This window comes from Doryrhamphus excisus, chromosome 4 (assembly GCF_030265055.1).
Source record: "Doryrhamphus excisus isolate RoL2022-K1 chromosome 4, RoL_Dexc_1.0, whole genome shotgun sequence".
Taxonomy (NCBI): Eukaryota; Metazoa; Chordata; class Actinopteri; order Syngnathiformes; family Syngnathidae; genus Doryrhamphus; species Doryrhamphus excisus.
The window spans coordinates 9,116,736-9,135,691 of record NC_080469.1 but is presented as its reverse complement, the minus strand read 5'-3'; the positions used below and the strand labels follow the sequence as shown (position 1 = coordinate 9,135,691).

Sequence of the window (18,956 nt, the reverse complement as noted above, 5' to 3'; positions counted from 1 at the left end):
AGGCACATTTAATGTCGCAAACACCCCATTAATCACCATGTGGTGTAGCGGGAAATGTTGTGAAACCCGAAGGGTGTGTTAATTATGGGAGCGTGGTGCTCCTGCCATGAGACATCACAGTGCTGTAAACCCCCCCACAGAAACAGTCAACAAGCACACAGGGCAGGTAGGGTAAAACTGTGAAAGTAAAAAAATATATATAATTCTTACAACAGCAATGTGTACTATTACAACAATGAGGCAGTAAATGACCAAAGAAAGCCACACACAAATGCAAAATTGGCACTTAGTTTTGGTGCAACATAAGATTCATTCATTCATTCAGCCATTTATCCTTATCCTCACGAGGGTCGCGGGGGGTGCTGGAGCCTATCCCAGCTGTCTTCTGGTGAGAGGCGTGGTACACCCTGGACTGGTCGCCAGCCAATCACAGGGCACATATAGACAAACAACCATTCACACTCACATTCATACCTATGGACAATTTGGAGTCGCCAATTAACCTAGCATGTTTTTGGAATGTTAGAGGAAGCCGGAGTACCCTGAGAAAACCAATGTATGCACGGGGAGAACATGCAAACTCCATACAGAGATGGCCGAGGATGGAATCGAACTCAGGTCTCCTAGCCCCTAGCTGTGCGCTAACTACTCATCCGCCGTGCAGCCGCAATATAAGATATTATAAATGTGATGTGCTACGATTAGGGTGTGTCTTCGTGAGTATGTTTTTTTCCTCTAAAATGTTTTCTAAAATTGCTAATATGCCAGTCTGAGCACTAAGTCAACCAGCCCGAGTGTGCCCAGATGTCACACTGACGATAACATATTAACAGGACCAAACAATTTTATTCTCTGCCTAGGTAAATTGCAATAAAATTTCAATTGCAAGAAAATAAACAATATTCCATTCTAAAATCAATTCAATAGATGTGTGTATTTTTGCCCAGTAGAACTGCGACATCTGGATTTGCCCCACAGTTTTATGGGTTTGTTCATGTACTACCCATTTACAAAGTTGAATGGTTGTGTAGCTTTTGTGTACTATCACAACAATCAAAACAATACAAGTGTATTGCAGTGTTTCCCATGGATTCATTCATTTGTGGTGGCTCACCATGAATACATTTGGACCATCACAAATGGACCTGGCACCACCAGTTGGGACCGTCAGTGAATGTAGCTTGCGTACAGGGGAAGGCATAAAAAGTCTTCCTCTTAACATGTCTCATCAACAATTTAGTGACTTTGTCGCTATAGAGCAGTTATGAAATGATCCAATGTCCCTGAATGCACCTTGTGCTATTTGTTTGCAGGCACTTTAAATATGACATATTAAACTTAGATCAACGCTTATCATTGAGATGTGATGATGTGGAAGTTCATTTGGATTTTGTTCTGCTTTTCATGCCATAAAAATACATGTGCATGGACCATGACGAATTATGCACAATTGATTATTGCATCATTAAGCCCCACTCCACAAATAGATTGCAGTCCTGTAGGAAACAATGCTCGGTGGAAGTAATGAAGTGATGCTATATATAGCCCGTCTAGGCATAATCCCTTCAACACTACCTAAGCATCACTTAAGTCACTTCGCCTCTGAGTGGGACTTCACTCACACAATGTGGCGAGTGAAGAGCCCTGTTGACTCTAACCTCCATTTTCCATGATCCCTTACTACTTATCTGAGCCTCACTTCCAGTGTGTCTACGTTGTGATAAGCCTCCTGCGTGCACACCAGCAGCACAAACACAGCTTGCATTGCCATGTGTTTGCCAAAAAGGGGCTTCCTTTTGATGTATGAATGCATGCAAAATTATGATCAAGATTACCATTCCCTTTATAATCTTGATGTTCTTTTTAGTCTTTAATTGGAACCATGTAGTCTAATGTCTGGCCAGGGTGGTGTCTCATGCGACTGCAGCAACAAGTGCACAGTCATCTGGCTCTGGTCCTTGTTGCGTGCAGCCTGGTGAAACCTGACATCCTCATTTTTCATTCAGACAAACGTCAGCGACATAAAATGTATTTGAATTCATCCTCAGAGGAATAATTCTCGAATTTGCTTTCTCTTTCTTTGCAGAGTACTGAGCCACAACAAAATCCGAGTCCTAAAAAATGGCTCCTTTTTTGGACTTAACACCCTGGAGAAACTGTGAGTAGCTCATCAATCTTGATCAATAATCATCCTGTCATGTGCATTACGTGTGTATTTTGCTGTGGGGGACTGTGGGGAGCAAATCACACAGGATGTGATGATGAGAGCAGAGTAGCTCTTATGTGCTTCCATCTAACGAGCATTGATTTGATACTATATGTTTTAATTATACGGACAAATGATCATAGTTACACCTACCGCAAGTCTTTTTTTTATCATGTCAATTGAGATATCATTTGTTTTATCATATCCCTTTCAATGGGCTGGAAGGAAGGAGCTTCCCACAAATTTCCAATGAGTCAAAGTATAATTAAAGCGGGATGGTGTCTCTGTATTCATTTAGTGCTTTTAATTTGATGTTGTTCCTGCCGTAGTTTTATAAAATACATAATATGGCAGTCGATAATCCGTGATAATCCATGATAACTCAAACACGCAAACAAGAGCCAACTGCCGGGGCTTTGAAGATAACTTTATCAATCAAAATACTCTTTTCTTTGTCCATTTCAGCTCAATATATGATCCCGCTTACAGCTACACAGTTACCATGCTTCAAACAAAAAAATACATATGTCAGCAACAACTGACAACTGCAATCAAATGTTTGCGGTAACTTGCAATGAGTCTCTTACAGCGTCGTGGAAGAATTTTGTCCCTCTCAGAATTGTTGCAGAATTGTTGTAATTCAGCCACATCGGAGGTTTTTTGAACATGAAGTGCCTTTTTAAGGTCATGACACTGCATCTCAATAGCCCCCCCAGTTTGAAAACCCCTGTGCTATGCCATATCGCCATCAAAATGTGCAAGCAACGTTTTCAGTGACATTTCAACATTAATGCTCATACAAATGTAATAGGAAGTTAACAATTTTAAATGCAGAAAAGTGTGCAAAGGTGAAAAAAACTGAAATAAATGTATTTCTATATCACAGCTGAGCTCTACATATCTCACTTTTCAATATTCTTCATTGCCACACTAGTGGAAAATGTAAAACCAACAAAATGCCATAGCTTCACTATATATAGTGAATACGTGACAATGTGCAAGGTAACACTGCTTATTTTAGGTAACTCCGGGTCAATATTCTTCTTGCATAATTTTCTTTTTCTCCTAACACCCCTTGTTGAGTATGGTCCACATATAAGTGCTGCAAAAAGCCAAAGAGAAACACATGTCTAGAATGAATCCTTTAATGCCCCTTGAACTGAGATCTTGTGAAGTACTCTGAGGTCTCACACTGACGTCTCAAGTGACGCCTTTAAAATGTAGAGGCATATTTTCCCATAATTTAGGTGGCGCTCCTCAATGATATTTGGCTTTAGAGTTTCTGCTATTACTGTAGCTTCCCCTTTGTCATAGGAGATGTGTGGGCCCTATTTTAATGTCTTCTAAAGGGATGCAACTGGATGCATTTCCCTTCAGTTTGTGTATAAAAGACAATAGACAATACACATTATATTAATTGGAACTCATTTTAAAAATGATGACCAGTTGCCAACTAAAATAACATCTTCTACTGTCAACAAGTAACACAAGTTGGTGTTAATATTTTCACAAATAATTAGCCAAATAAATAAGGCTGGTAACGATACAATTTCCATGTGGCACAAACATCCATATAGGAACACAATAAAGTGCAAAGTATGAAACTCTGGACTAAAATTGTAAATTGGGCCCGTTATCATGAACCATGTCATTATCAGGATGAAGTATTAAGTATTGCTCATCCCATAGCATAACCAACAAAATAAAATCCAACCTGAACTGCAAATGAAATAAACACACAACAATTTATTCTGTAGATTTTGCAATGCAACTCAGTGAGTGACAGGTGACAATTTTTTGTGTAGAAGAAATAGAAATGGACAATGACATTATACTGTATTGTATAGTTAGTTCATGAGATTGTGCTGATGTTTCTGATGTTTACCAACAACTGTCAGGATACCATTAACGCTGTATAGCACATACTGCAGTTTTGTTTGTGTACAATGAAGTTGTATTAATTCCACATGCCACTCACCTCTGCCACCAATGAAGCTAGCAGACTTCTCAAAAATGTTAAAAGAAAGGGAAAATGTGCTGTAATTACCTTGTTAGTACCTACTTACTGTTTTAGGTGGAAAACAAAATGTGAGTGAATGGTTTCAAAGGCATGTTCTCACCCAATTATCTTGTTCCATGTTGTTTACAAAGACACTGCTGACGAAGTTGTTGACAGGAAATCACCTCGCAAATGAGAATATAGCATTTTTGTAAAATGAACTGGAGTTGCTTGTTTTTGTACGTGCGGACATAGCTCCCCATAAGGCTGAAGGGTCGAGGGGTCGAGAAACCTGAGCTCAGCCACTAGTTGGCCCTTGTACGGCAGCGGTGGTAAAACGAGCAGGAGGGAACCGGGTGGTGGTTTTCCTGGAGGCTGGAAGAAGCTGACTAACACACAAACTAACACAGCCATAAAAAGGTTTCAGATAGGGCAAGTATGTCCAAAGTTTTTCCACTGAAAAACATTTTGTCCATTCAATACCTACTACGTATTTATACATTTTTAGAAACCCGAACGTAGATCCCGAAGTGTATTTATGCATCTTTTTGGTGCAAGGTGATGATGCGATGATGATGCACACTAAAAGCAGTTTAAAACCCTGTTAGATCAGTTTTAAACCATAAAAATGGCCACTTGACAGCAAGGAGGAAGTGCAAGCGCATGGAGGAGTGTAGCGTGCAGAAGGCTACGCATTGTAGGGACATTTTAACGTATGCACACACTCATGCTCACACACACAGTTTAGTTCCAAATGTGAAAATAGTTCATGGTTTTATATTTCTAAATAAATTGCTTATTTACTTTTATTGTCTCTACTATATTGGGAAATTAAAGTATAAACAGATTTTCAATGCTTTAACTAGAAAAATATTAATTGAAGCAATTCACCTTAATAAACGAGGCATTACTACAACATGTAATAATAAATCTCACTAATAATGAATTAATGTTATTTTTACAATATACCCAGGGCCAGTACAAATAATGACACTTTGGACACCCCCCTGTCATAGGAAGATTTAAGCATCTGGTGGGGAGGCATATAACGCAAATGATGCAGGCCTCATTAAAGTCCTCGGCTGGCTTTCTGACACACGGCCGTGGAGGTCCACTCACTCACAATGACGTCCTCATCCTTTCATTGAGCTGCACTGCTCACTATTACATTAAAACACACGGGAAAATTGCTGTTTAAAGTGCCAAATTCATATTTTTTTTGCAAGAATTCAGCAGAGCTACATTTTCCTCCCTGTGAGCGGCCATGTTTGTTTTGCCAAATGAACCTGACATCTCTGTCGTCTCATTGCTTCCAGTGTGTCATCTCCATGTGCTTGTCATTTGGAGCAGTAGTGAACAGTTAGTCATATTATGTGGTCAGCACTATAATCAAAGGCCAAGCCCACTAGGGCTGAGTAAACACACATCAGGGAATTACACAGCATCTCTCCCCCTACTCGAAGAAGATAAACAGTCTGCTCACTGGCCTCACGCACACGCATCTTTTTTCAAGTTTCTATTATGTGCATGCTTCCTAGTATGGGCAACCTCACTTCTTGTCAAGGTATTTGAAGGACAACACTCACATCAGACGTCTATTCACTCTGACTGCAATCTGATCTGCTGCTGCTAAAGCAGGACGATTAAATGAATAGCCACCCTGCAGGCCTGGCCCAGTCTTCCACACAGAAATCGACACAGTTAGCCCTTTCATTGGGACAAACCTCCTCAAAGCCACGATTGCCTTCATAACTTGCCAAACCACCCAAGTGCAGAGGAGCAATTTGGTCTTGTTTGTTTTTGCCTTGGAACTGTGTTTTTCTAGCTCTTTTAAATAGCAATGCTGTCCAACAGCTACATTTGGATGTTGGAATACCTCATGTCTTTTCCAACACCATTGAATCATACCTGGCTTCTGTGGCAGGGTGTGCTACGTATATGTAATATGCTTACTCTCTCTCTCGCTCTCGCTCTCTCTCTCTCACACATACACAGATGCATACGTAATGTAGATATATTCATATTGTTTTTCATCTGTCAGGGACCAGACAGTTTCCTGGTTCATGGATAATGTTGAGAGGGCGAATATTCCATTGTGAAATGCATTAATACCAGTGCAATTTCCTACTGTAATTTATTAAAAGAAAAATTAAATTACATTGAGTTTGCAATTTTGAATAAATGTTTTATGACTACTGCCCTGTGTTTTAGGTATTTTCATTTGTACATTTCATGAAGGAAAGGAGCATTGAGGAAAATCTTTAATGATCATCGTTCCTGAATGTTCCTAAACATTTAGAATTTAAAACAAGTATCAGAAATAAGGACATTTTATTTTGAGCTGACACTGTAATAAAAAAAAACATGTTTGTGTCGGTGGGAGAGGTCTCACTCACTCACATTTTGTATTTGCTGAACGTTTGTGGGCGGGTTTAAGAGCTAATATGCTAATAATAAAGAAAAATAGTAATACAAAAATATGCTTTCTGACTGTATTGGTTTAAAGAACGGCCCATAGTTCCAAAATTCATATCCTTTTACATAAATGTTGATGTAATTATCATTGTAGTTGCACCGTTTACCACAAAGAGATTTCCCCTTCTTATTATAGATAAAAATGTATTTCTATCTGTGATTAAATATGATTAATTTGAGTTAACTGTGGACAAAATGTGATTAATCATGATCAAATGTTTCAATCAATTGATAGCCCTAATATTAATTAGTAAATCATACTGTTTTGTGGTTGAATATGGTCTATTATTAAAACATATCAAAACATATACACATTTAATCAAATGTTATTATTTTGTGCCAAATTGAGCATTTCAAGCATACATATAGCCAAAATATAAAAATACATTGATGTTGTATTGTACACTAGCTACTACTATGTGTCAGTAATGAAACATATCAACAGACAATAGGCAGAATAATCCCAAATAACTGTTGCAAGTGTAACCCACGGGCAGGTAAAACTCAGCTCTCAACCCTCAACATCACTTCCTGTCCTCCCCTCACTCAGCATCGTATTACTAGGGTAATACTACTAATGTTAAAACTATATTTAGAAGGTCGTAAAGAGGGTTTCTATTCTCTAACTATGACAAATCTTCCATTTCTAATTAAGCAATTCTGCTTTGTGGAAATTTACGTGATAAACGAGGGATTACTGTACATTACTTTGACTTATGAGGCCTCCAGGGCTGTCCATGAGTTACACAAGTACCTCCACACTTGTGAACACTCTCTCACTGATGGGAGCTCATGCGGACTGCCCTACTAACGAGCCAAGACCTTTATGAGTTGTGGACAGATCCCAGCAGCCTGTCCTGTCCTGAATTGAGGCGAGGTAATGAGAATAATGAGCAAAAAAGGGCCGAGGCTGCCTGGCTCTTGTCCAACTGGGCCCCTAAAGCACCATGGGACACACAGGACACGCAGGCACGGCACAAGGGGCCCTCATTACCAGGTCTGTTCACCCTTAAGGGGGGGAGAGAGGACATAGGGAGGGAGTGTAAAGGGCAGCCATGACGATGGATGATGGATGAGGCAGCAGCAGGACGCTGCAGTGGACAGGTCTGAATGGCAGCAGTGGCTCAGGTTTTTGGCAACTTTATATCGACTTCTCAACTCAAGAGAGTTCAAATGTGTATGGGTAAGAACGTATCATGCAGACATTAATCTTGCATGTTGAATTGTTTGTCTGCACCCATGTTATATATAGTAAACACACCATTTATTATTGATAAAAGCCAGCTTACGTTGTACTAAATGCGAGACAGGCCAAGATACAAAGTTTTGTGGTTAGGAAGTGGTCCAAACACGCTTCCTGACGTAAACGAGGGGTAGCCATGATGGCTAAAGATGGTATGGTGGCCGGAGAAAGAGCAAAAGGGAGGGCAGGGCGGGAGGGAACACAACCCTTGCAATTTGTCTTATATAAACCAGAGGTTGTTTTCCTTACAGAAAGATTTCCACGGAAACGAATGATGCTGATGAGTTAAAAACAAAGGAAAGGTGGGAAGCATATAAAAAACACAGTAAAGATCTCCTATGTTTAGACAAAACCCAATCACTTCGCCAAAAGTACTGTGGATGCACCACATAGAAAAACAAGCCTTTATGTTAATACATTCCCCCACGCCATTTTGGTTATCGTAAAGAGGTGGAGCGGGTGAGGAAAGGGTTAAGCGTGCCAGAGAGAGGAAACAGAAAGAGGGGTGCTGCTGGACTTGATAGACTCCAGATGTGTCTTTCAGATAAACTGGAGACTGCGGTGTTTGTGTTGCAAGCCTAGCTCCGTTACGGCTCTGGTGCTCTATTGAAACACATAGCAAATCACCTCATAAGCGTATTACCAAATTGTACACTTCATATATTAATAACAATACCTAAGACCAATTGGCCAAGCGGTGAAAATGCTGTTCTCATCCAGAGAAACTTAAGCTCTCTGGACTTACAGCCGCCAACTTACAGTTAGTTCATTTATTGTTACTGAAACACTCCCCCAGTTCACAGTTTTGAATTGACGATCAATTATTCCCATACAAAACTATACAGAACGTCTGACTCTAACGGATGCTAAACAAATACATTTTTAAATATGTCCCTTGAGAAATTCATCTGTTTCAGAAAATCCCAAATTTCTTAACATATTTTTACAGGTAGGCTCACAGCGAGGAGACCCGAGTTCGATTCCACCCTCGGGCATCTCTGTGTGGAGTTTGCATGTTCTCCCCGTGCATGTGTGGGTTTTCTCCGGGTACTCCGGTTTCCTCCCCCATTCCAAAAACATGCTAGGTTAATTGGTGACTCCAAATTGTCCATAGGTATGAATGTGAGTGTGAATGGTTGTTTGTCTATATGTGCCCTGTGATTGGCTGGTGACCAGTCCAGTGTATACCCTGCCTCTTGCTCAAAGACAGCTGGGATAGGCTCCAGCACCCCCGCGACCCTTGTGAGGATAAGCGGCAGAAAATGAATGAATGAATTTTTACAGGTATAGTTTTACATGCAGAAAACAATTCTAAACGCATATAAATACATGATGAATGAAATGATGAAATGAACATTGACGTGACTGTTCCCAAAGACACGATGTGGCAGCGAGATCAACACGGACACCACCTTTCTAATTTGCCATGACTTATTTATTGAATTCAATATTATTTCTTACATTCTTCAAACACTTTTGAATGCCAACTCCAGATGTTATTGTTTCTGGTATTCTTCAAACACTACTGAATTCAAGAAATAACTCATAATTAATTAATTAATTTCGATGGGAGAACAGATACAGATAGTGGTGCACTCGCTCATCCCTAGTGTGTTGAACAACACACAGCCAGTGTTTTCAAGACATGCCACAAGTATTAACGTGAACGTCTAGCAGAGGCAGTGGGAGCCAGGCAAAATGTCTAAACAAAGATGCCAGTAAGTCAAATACGATTGAAATGTGACTGATCACATACGGCATAGATAAGCTATGTTTTACGGACTACTTTTCATTCTCACAATAATAAGGAACAAAGTTAATGTCAACACAAGAAAGGTCGCATACTTTTATCTAGTCACAAATACACAACGGGCGATTCCGGTGCATGTGAAACATATTTTTTATTGTTTTCAAACTAATTTGGTCTATATGTGCATAAATAATAATCTATATATGTATCTATATAGCATATATATCCATCCATTTGATAGTCTGTCAATATTAATATAGAATTTTAATGCCATTGTTCCCTTTAAGAAATATTTGCCAATACAATAAATGTTTTATCACCAACATAACATCATTAATGGCAGACAGCATGCCTGATCGTTGAGCCCATGAATGCAACACAAGTGCCAAAGCGGTAATCGTCTGCTTCTCTAGGTTCTTCCCAAAGCCAAAAATGAAGTCAATAATAGTCAGTGAGTTCCAGTGTTTTACTTGGCAGGATAACATCGCACTCCTATTGCTGTAGACTGTAAAAACATATAATCAGCTCAGGCAATGTTGCACAAAATAAAAGTGTATATTGTTACTCATGTGCAGTCAAAGTTGGTGTAGTTCAATCTTGTGCTATTGTTGTCTAAAGTCAGAGGCTGACTCAATTTTGGCTTCAATGACTTTATTTTTATGGAATAAGTCGTTTTGCAGAGGAGGTCGTCCATTTATGAGTAACAAGTTGCTCAACACCCCTACCTTTGTTTCACTGCATTACTATTTACCAAGCAATCAGTCTTCACATGAACACGGACAAAGGTTGATTAGTATCCAATCTTAGGGGAACAGTGCAAATAAAGAAAATAATCAGGGCAATGGGCAGCAAAGCAGGAAATTAGTGGAAAAACAAGAGCTCTGCAGATCCTGGTTTCCTGTTTTGGGGGAAAGGCAGGAGTGTGTTTGGGGGCCTGCGGTACAGAGACCCCATTGTGAGTAAGTGTGCTAAGGAGTATGGAGGTGGGGTCAGAACTATACACAGGGACAATTTTTCAGTGTTCAACCCCCCCAAACCACATGCCCCTCCCTGAAGGGGAAAGCTAGCTTGTGAAAAAAATGGAGAAAAAGGAAACTGTAAAAATAAACGAGCGAGGGCCTCTGCTAAGATGGCAACCAGACAGGAAATGACACGTGAAACAAAAATGGTCTCTCTGACCTTTGTGAGGAACCAAGGTGCCAGTAAACTCTGCTTGCTTTAGTATTTTTAAAACATACTTTTAACCCACAGACTGATTTACAACAAGAGATAAATAGAATTACAGTAAAGACATTTGCCTCCAGAATGCAATGGCTTTCCATCAGAAAATTACAGGAACAGGAAATTCCTGATTCCAGTCTAGCGATAATGACCAGCCGTTCCCCGGCCTCAGTCATTTTCCCAACTCCCTCTGGGGCTGGGGCCTAAACAATGTCAGTGGAGCACTCCAAGCCCCTGCCGCTGTGCTCTCTGCTCTGCGCTTAATGTCTTCATTATACGCCCCTCACAGCCTTACAAGCATGTTGCTCCTCTACAGCCTGTCTGTGCCCAGGTGCTCATCACACGGAGCTGCAGACAAATGACTCTTCACAACAGCCGTGACCTAAGCCCATTCATCAGAAGGACATCATTGATGTGGTTTTAGATCAACATCAGATAAGAGCCTCATATTGGACATTAAGAGCACAGTCAAGAGAACGGAGCAACATATACTGTAGCTGCAACCTCCGTCCTTTCATTTTCTTGCTCAACATGCATGAAGCTTTGAAGTGCATGTCGTCTGATATTATCCTTACTTGGTGACAGCTGTCGTCTTCAAGAATCAAGACCACTGAGCTGTGAAGTTCTTGCCAGCAAGGACCGCATTGTGCTCCAAAGGGCACGCTGATAAGTCATCACCTATATATCAGCTGTATTGCTTCCGTTATCAGGCTGGTTGCACAGATGCCTGTTTCTCAATTATATTGATACATATGTTGCATATTTCACATTAGAAAAGGCAGATTGTTGATTATGAATTTTTTTATGAAATAACATTGTCGGAAAGATATTCATCAAGAGATTGTTTATTTCTTTGGTTGCAGCTGAACTCTGTTGCATCCTACTGAGGGTCATTGGCATATGCTCAATTTGGCATCAAATATTTGGATGATAGTGGAATAGTCGAGAAATCCCTGGTGGTGTAATGGTACACACCAGGGCTCGACAATAACGATGTACCGATGGCCCGGGGTAAGTTAAAACAAAATTCGGGCAAATAAATCCACTCAGTGATATTTCCGTCAGGCAAGTGCACTTTGACATGCCATACTGCGAAGAGTTTTTTTTTTTAAGCGGTTCTTGTTGGGTTTTGGTAAAACAGGGACTGCGTAATTCCGGTGATAATTTGCAAACCAATCCTTGCAAATCTTGAAATGGACCAATCAGAATAGTTTATTTAGACCGTCCGCGTTTTACCCACACCCGTTCTTGTTCGCGATCACCCAATCAGCGATCGTTTGACTACGAAAACATCTATCATGGCGTCCCTGCCAACATCGTCTAATTCTTCAACAACTCATTTATGACTCATGTCATTTATTATTTAATAAACACAATGTTTATTCAATCATGAATGTACTTTTTTTTATCAAGGCAAAGTGCCTAGAAGTCTCTTGACAATCCAGATTTCCATGCAACGTCATGATCTATGTAGGAAATCAACCACAAGAAATGATAATCATTTAATCTTTATTTGAGATTCTCATGTGATGCCACAAAAATGAGATGATATCATTATGGCAGTCTTTTCATTTTACATGGGGCAAGTTCGGGCAAGTAGTTCTTACCTTAAGGATTCCCCATGGGCAAGTAATCTTTGTTTTTAATGTAGAGCCCTGCACACTCTTGCCTTTCACGACCGAGGGCATGGGTTTGATTCCCAACCAGAATTGTGTGAGGAAGCGCATCCGGTGTGAAGACTAAGCCAAGACTATTCACTTGCTCTGGTGACATACAAGAAATGTGGTGATCTTGTTTAGAGGGATAATAATAATAATATGCATTGTCACTTCATAGTTGTTATAATATTTTTTTCTTATTTATGTCATAATACTCATTACATCCCTTTCCTTAATGTCACATCAATATCATTTGGAGATGTTTGCAGTATACTGTGAATCCACACAATTATGTGTCAGTACCTGGAGTGATTAAAATAGTACTGAGGTTGTGCATGCATGGTGTGGGGGGGTAGTATGAGTAGTATGAGACTGATGAGGGGAAAATGCGGCTTTCAACAGAGAATCTCCCTAATGTCCTGGCTACTGCATCCTTTATAGAAATGGCACAGATAAAAGTTACATCCTGTATATGCTGGTGAGCTTCTGTACGGAAACCCCTCCTTGATGAAAATGAGCATTTTTTTATGCTGCACACATCCGAGCATGTCCTGTTGATCAAGCTCCTGACCTGTTTGGACCTAACTGCTCCCATCAGACCATTAAAAAAATAACTCAAATCCGGGCTAAACTTGATTGTGGTGGGGGGAAATATAGATTCTATATAGATGTGAAATGGAAAGAGTGTGAATAAAATATGAAATTAGATCTTCAAAGGCAGAATTAATATTTATGGTGTCAGAAATGGCTACAAAAATAACATGTACTGGAGATTCCATATGAGGCTTATCTGGTCATTTTAGAGGCTGTTACACGCCTCAAGGCCAGGTGGCTGCTGGGATAAGATTTCCTATCAGAATGCAGTAGTATCCTGCTGGGTCCTGCTGGTGGAGCCAGGTTAGGCCATGAGAATCCTTCCCTCTTCCTTTTATTGAAAAAAAAACTGTTATAAAGCTTTCCTGTGAAGCGTCTTTGTGAAGATGTGTCAACATTGCCCCAGCGTGTATTTTATCATTTGATATTTTCTCTCACCACAGGGATCTCAAGCACAACTTAATCAGCACCATCGTGCCTGGAGCCTTCCAAGGCCTCTCTGAGCTCAGGAAACTGTAAGTGGATGTGATTCACCTTCCAATTCACAGCAGCAATCATATAAATGAGAATTCTGCAACTTTTAAGAGACAAGTTACGGGTTTAGACTCATCAATCTGTTTTAAATTGTACAGTACTCACTGGGCAGCCACTTCATGGCAGATGGTAGAGTCATCATAACGCTGGACTGTAAACAAGAAAATTGTGGAGCACCATATTTGCAGTTTGTTTGTCCTTCTGTGTCTAAGCAGGCCACCCTAAGAGCACACCATTTTTGATTCTGGATTAGGAAGAATAATTTGTTCTTCTTATATGTATTTTTAAAACATGGAGCAATATTTGCCCACCTATTGTCCGTTAGTTGGCTACTTCCTGTTTCATGGAGGATGACTTCAGATGTTGGCTACAGGGTTGTCTCGGTTGTGGAGTTGCTGCAGCCAGGTGTTTTAAAATGGGGTTTAAATGGGGTTCAGTTATTGTCTTCAACGTATGAGATGTGCGGCTCTAGACCTGCTCCATGTGTGTCTTTCTGTCTGTTAGGAATTGACACACTTGACAAGATCACACTATTATTCTATCTGCATTTTTTTTTAAGAAGGTCCAGAACAGTTTGGCTCAGGATGTGATAAGAACGCAGTTCTACTCAGGCCTGGTTGAGGCGTTGGTGAGAGCAGCGGTCATCTGTGCAGGCCCGCGTGATTTGCCTTCACTCCTCCCCTACTTGTGTTTTCCCTGCAAGGTCTGGGGCTTCTCAAAACAAACAGGGGGAGATAAACACATGCTCTGGACAGCTCTCTGCTGGGCAGTGTCAGACGAGCACCAGAGCACATCTCTCTAGCTGTGGCTATACATCACACTCGGGCCAGGGGCCCTGCTTTTGGTGATAAACATTTACTGGTGTTCCATGGAGCCATGTACTGTAGTAGAGATAAGGAGTAGGGGTGGTGATTAGTAGAATGTCGCTCTCCATTCCCTTTGGTACTACAAACCCATGGGAAGTAATATGCAGATCATAGAGGCGGAGTAGGGGTTCTAAAACTTGAACAATGATATAATATGTTACTGAGACAAGTCTATAATGCATCACAAGTAACCATTGAATGTTGGTCTTTTCACTCTTTTCAGTGACCTATCCAATAACCGCATTGGCTGCTTGACTTCAAATATGTTCCAGGGGTTGACTAATCTCACTAAACTGTAAGAGACCGTTTAAGTACTTGCACTTTCTGTGTCCTGGGAAACGTACCAAAAATAACTTACTTGTGTTTATCTCATTTCTGGCTGGTTAGGATCCTCTCCGGAAACATCATATCAACATTGGATGCAGACGTGTTTCAGGATCTACCATCTCTCAAACTAGTGTGAGTGTTTTGCGCCTTCTAAACTTCCAAATATACAACCCAAAATGTGTCAGGGTAAATAAGATTACTATAAATGTAATGGCATGTTCATAATGAGATTCACAATTCTGTGATTTGTGGTGTTTAAGCTGCTACTTTTTCCTTCAACTTTGAACCTCGCGGCTTAATCAGCGGTGCCAATAACTTAACTTAACTTAACAACTTGGCAGAGCCAATCACAAGCTATAAGAAAACTCGGAAATCACAGGAGGTCATTACTCAGTAGGGAGGCTCCCTCTGGCAGACAGAAGTAGCTGAATGAATCATTGCTTGATGCAATCATTGATGGCAAACTGTTAAAATTGTTGTTTTTTTATTATAAGTCATATTTGTACTTGTATTGTACATTTCTTACCTACCTTTTGACAGTTTCTGTGTGATGATGATTTATACTAAATAATGACCTAGTGGGTTCCCTTATCGCTTGTGATTGGCTCCTAATAATAATGACACAGACTCTTTCACACCACAACATGTCCTTTTATGACATGGATGTGTACAGATTATTTATGTGCACATCTATTTTGCACCGGAAATTATGGTAATTGGTGTTGACATCATGACATTATTGTGTCATCATTATCATTTGTTTTTTTGCAGAAAGAATCAATGTGATAAAAGTAATAAACAGGAAAATGATTAATTTAATTTTGATTGACTTGTGCTTTTTCAATAGAAACTTCAACTCGGACTACCTGTCATGTGACTGCGGGCTGCGCTGGGTCCCAGGCTTCTTTCGCAGCAGCTCTGCCCGACTGGGGGATGAAACCCTGTGTGCTTATCCAAGAACCCTGAGGGGAAAACCCCTCCGTGGACTAAGAGAAAGCCAGCTGAGATGTGGTGAGTGAATTTTTTTACAGTCTTTTAGAAATGCAGCTCACTCAGGGTGACGTGTGCCAATCACACGTGTGTCTTGTCCATCATGTCAGATGGTCCTCTGGAGCTGCACACCCTGACACTGCTGCCCTCTCAGCGTCAGGTGGTCTTCAAAGGCGACCGGCTTCCTTTCCACTGCACTGCCGCTCTAGTGGACAAAGACACTACTCTGCACTGGCGTCACAATGGTCAGCTGGTGACCTCTGACCCTGATATGGGTGTCCAGTTGGAGAGCAACGTACTACACGACTGCACCTTTATTACCAGGTGACAAAACTGCATCCGATGCACTCAGGCCGTGTTTAAACGTTTTCAGTGACGTGTGTACTAATGTGTGTCACATGTTACTTTATATGCAGTGAGCTTATTCTCTTCAACGTACATGTGGAGGCCAGCGGAGAGTGGGAGTGTGTGGTTACTACTGGGAGGGGCAATACATCCCGCTCTGTTGAAATAGTGGTGCTGGAGAACAGCGCCTCCTTCTGCCCAGAGGATAAAGTTGTCAACAACCGGGGCGAGTTCAGGTTGGTTGCAGTCACACGCATTAACACAGTATGTTTACCTTTGCATTGTTCTCATTCTTCTCTGGTGAAACACTGCAGATGGCCAAGAACCCTGGCAGGCATCACCTCCCATCAGTACTGCCTGCAGTTGCGTTACCCCTCCCTGTCTGTAGAGGGGGGCGTGGAACAGAAGAAAGCCTCTCGTCTATGTGACCGCTTTGGAAAGTGGCAGGAAGGCAATTACAGCAACTGCCACTACACAAATGGCATCACCCGTGTCCTGCATACCTTCATCCTGGTCAGTAATGCTGCCTTGTTTGTGCTCAGCATTTCTTGCTTCTTAAACGCTATGGAGTCCGAGTGTTTTGTCTTTTATTTCTGTTGCAGAGGCCCATCAATACATCAAATGCTGTTACTTTGGCCCACCAAGTGCGTACATACACTCTAGAGGCCGCGGGCTTCACTGACTCAGTGGATGTACTCTATGTTGCACAAATGATGGAGAAGTTTATGGAATATGTCAGGCAGCTGCAAGAGGTTGGAGATTATTATCATTACAGATTGCAAATGAATGTACAGTACACTCACTGGTCATTACACATTCTACTGAAATTCAATGCTCAAAACTTCTGCCTTTGACTGACATTGTCAGATTTAATTTTCAATTTGAAATCGTTAGTGTTTGTTATTGGGTGCCATTGATAGTGGAGTCCAGTTTCATATGATTGACTAGCAACCATGTTGCCCACTGTTTGCTATTTATCTCATTATAGTTGTAATGGCAGAATTTTGGCTGTAGCTGCTGTATTGAACCACATTAGAATGTGCAGATGCACCTAATGAAGTGGGTGTGTCTTACATACATAATAATGCGTCTCTGTATTGGCTCCAGTTGCCACAGGTGTTGGTAGAGATGGGCAGTAACCTGATGCAGGTGGATGATCAGATTCTTGCCATGGCCCAGAGAGAGAAGAGAGCCTGCAGCTCCATCGTGGGCTCTTTGGAGTCTCTGGCCTGGCCTCAGCTGCACAGTCATGCTCAAGATTTCTCCATGGTATTGTTTTTAATGAATTCTACCTTTGCTAGCATATAAGGTTCTGAAAAGTGTTTATAGTTAAGTGTATTATTTGTACAGGTGTCAAAGAACATTGTAATGGAAGCACACTTAATTCGACCAGCCCACTTCACTGGCCTAACTTGCACAGCTTATGAGCGACGTGAGGTTTCAACAGCTACCACGGGAGTGGAGATACCTGAGTCCACTCATGAGCAACAGTTTCGTTTTCGCTGCAGCACCGGCTCCCATAACACATCTCTGACCAATTTTCCCCTCAGGGTGAGTTTAGAGCATGATTGGTTCTGTATTTACAGTATTCCAATGCATGAAGCTGTTATGATGAATGTAAACATAATACATTACATTGTTTTGTTTTCTTGCTCTAGAATTCAGTAGCTGTGGCGTCTGTGACTTTGCCTGCTACCCTTTTCCCTTCCGATGCACCTGCAGACTGTAAGCTGCAGTTTGTGGCCTTCCGAACTGGAAGCTTTTTCCCTCTGACGGGGAATTCAAGCAACAGTGCTGGACATTCCAGAAGACGCAGTGTTAACACTCCCGTCATCTACGTAGGCCTTGGTGAGTTAGTCATCACTTGTTGAATTATGTTTTTCTGCTATCTCCATCTCCCTGTTCTTTCAATTTTTTAAACCCTAAGTCAATCTGCATACATGTGTATGTTTTTTCTACACAAAATTAGATCAATAAGTCCATTATGAATTCTATTCTATTATTTAGCATTTCTATGTAACGCAACAACATAAAGGCTATTTGCATAATGTTATGATATCAACGATCAGTTTTGGCTGACACTGTCAAAGAGGTATCAATTTAATAATATGTTACAGTATTTCTCATTTGATGTTACAGTAAACCTCGGATATATCGGACTCGGATATATCGGAAATTCGCTCACAACAGACAGATAAAAAAGAACCGATTTTTCTGTAATGCATTTCCAAAAAAATTAATTGCATATATCGGATTTTTTATAACCGATTTCGCCTTTTTCGGACAAAATCTCCAGTCCCGTTCCGTTCCAATGCATTTCCATTAAATTTCCCTCGCATATATCGGATGGCCGCATCGTGGTGCTCCGAAGCTAGCTGACATTCTGAGACGTTTTAAAGCAGAGGACATTTTTAATGCCGACGAAACTGGGTTATTCTGGAAAATGCTGCCAGAAAACACCCTGGGATTTATTGAATGAGATCTTAACCTCACTATTGGAAATAACGTAGGCCTGACGGGCGTAACAGGGCCTAGCTTAATTAACAATTTGTTATGCTCAGAGTCCAATAAAGTTAAATTCTCATTACCTTACGTCTCTTTTCATTGCCCAGTCCAGGTACATTGGAAACATAGTCAAGGAAGTGCCTTTTTATAACGGATAAAATCCGATTTACGCATATACCGGATATAAATCCGATATATGCGTAAAACTGACATTTTCCGGTATACGCATATAACGGATTTTGC

General features: G+C 40.8%; 1 protein-coding gene across 1 annotated transcript in view; it reads left to right on the top strand.

Moving 5' to 3' along the window:
- Nucleotides 1-18,956, top strand: part of adgra2 (adhesion G protein-coupled receptor A2) — a 42,763-nt gene that overhangs the window by 19,750 nt on the left and 4,057 nt on the right. The window contains exons 2-13 of the mRNA XM_058070174.1: nucleotides 2,087-2,158; nucleotides 13,590-13,661; nucleotides 14,770-14,841; nucleotides 14,934-15,005; nucleotides 15,721-15,884; nucleotides 15,974-16,187; nucleotides 16,280-16,444; nucleotides 16,523-16,721; nucleotides 16,811-16,960; nucleotides 17,316-17,477; nucleotides 17,559-17,759; nucleotides 17,867-18,056. Coding sequence (XP_057926157.1) covers nucleotides 2,087-2,158; nucleotides 13,590-13,661; nucleotides 14,770-14,841; nucleotides 14,934-15,005; nucleotides 15,721-15,884; nucleotides 15,974-16,187; nucleotides 16,280-16,444; nucleotides 16,523-16,721; nucleotides 16,811-16,960; nucleotides 17,316-17,477; nucleotides 17,559-17,759; nucleotides 17,867-18,056 — 1,733 coding nt within the window. The remainder of the gene's footprint in view (nucleotides 1-2,086; nucleotides 2,159-13,589; nucleotides 13,662-14,769; nucleotides 14,842-14,933; nucleotides 15,006-15,720; nucleotides 15,885-15,973; nucleotides 16,188-16,279; nucleotides 16,445-16,522; nucleotides 16,722-16,810; nucleotides 16,961-17,315; nucleotides 17,478-17,558; nucleotides 17,760-17,866; nucleotides 18,057-18,956) is intronic.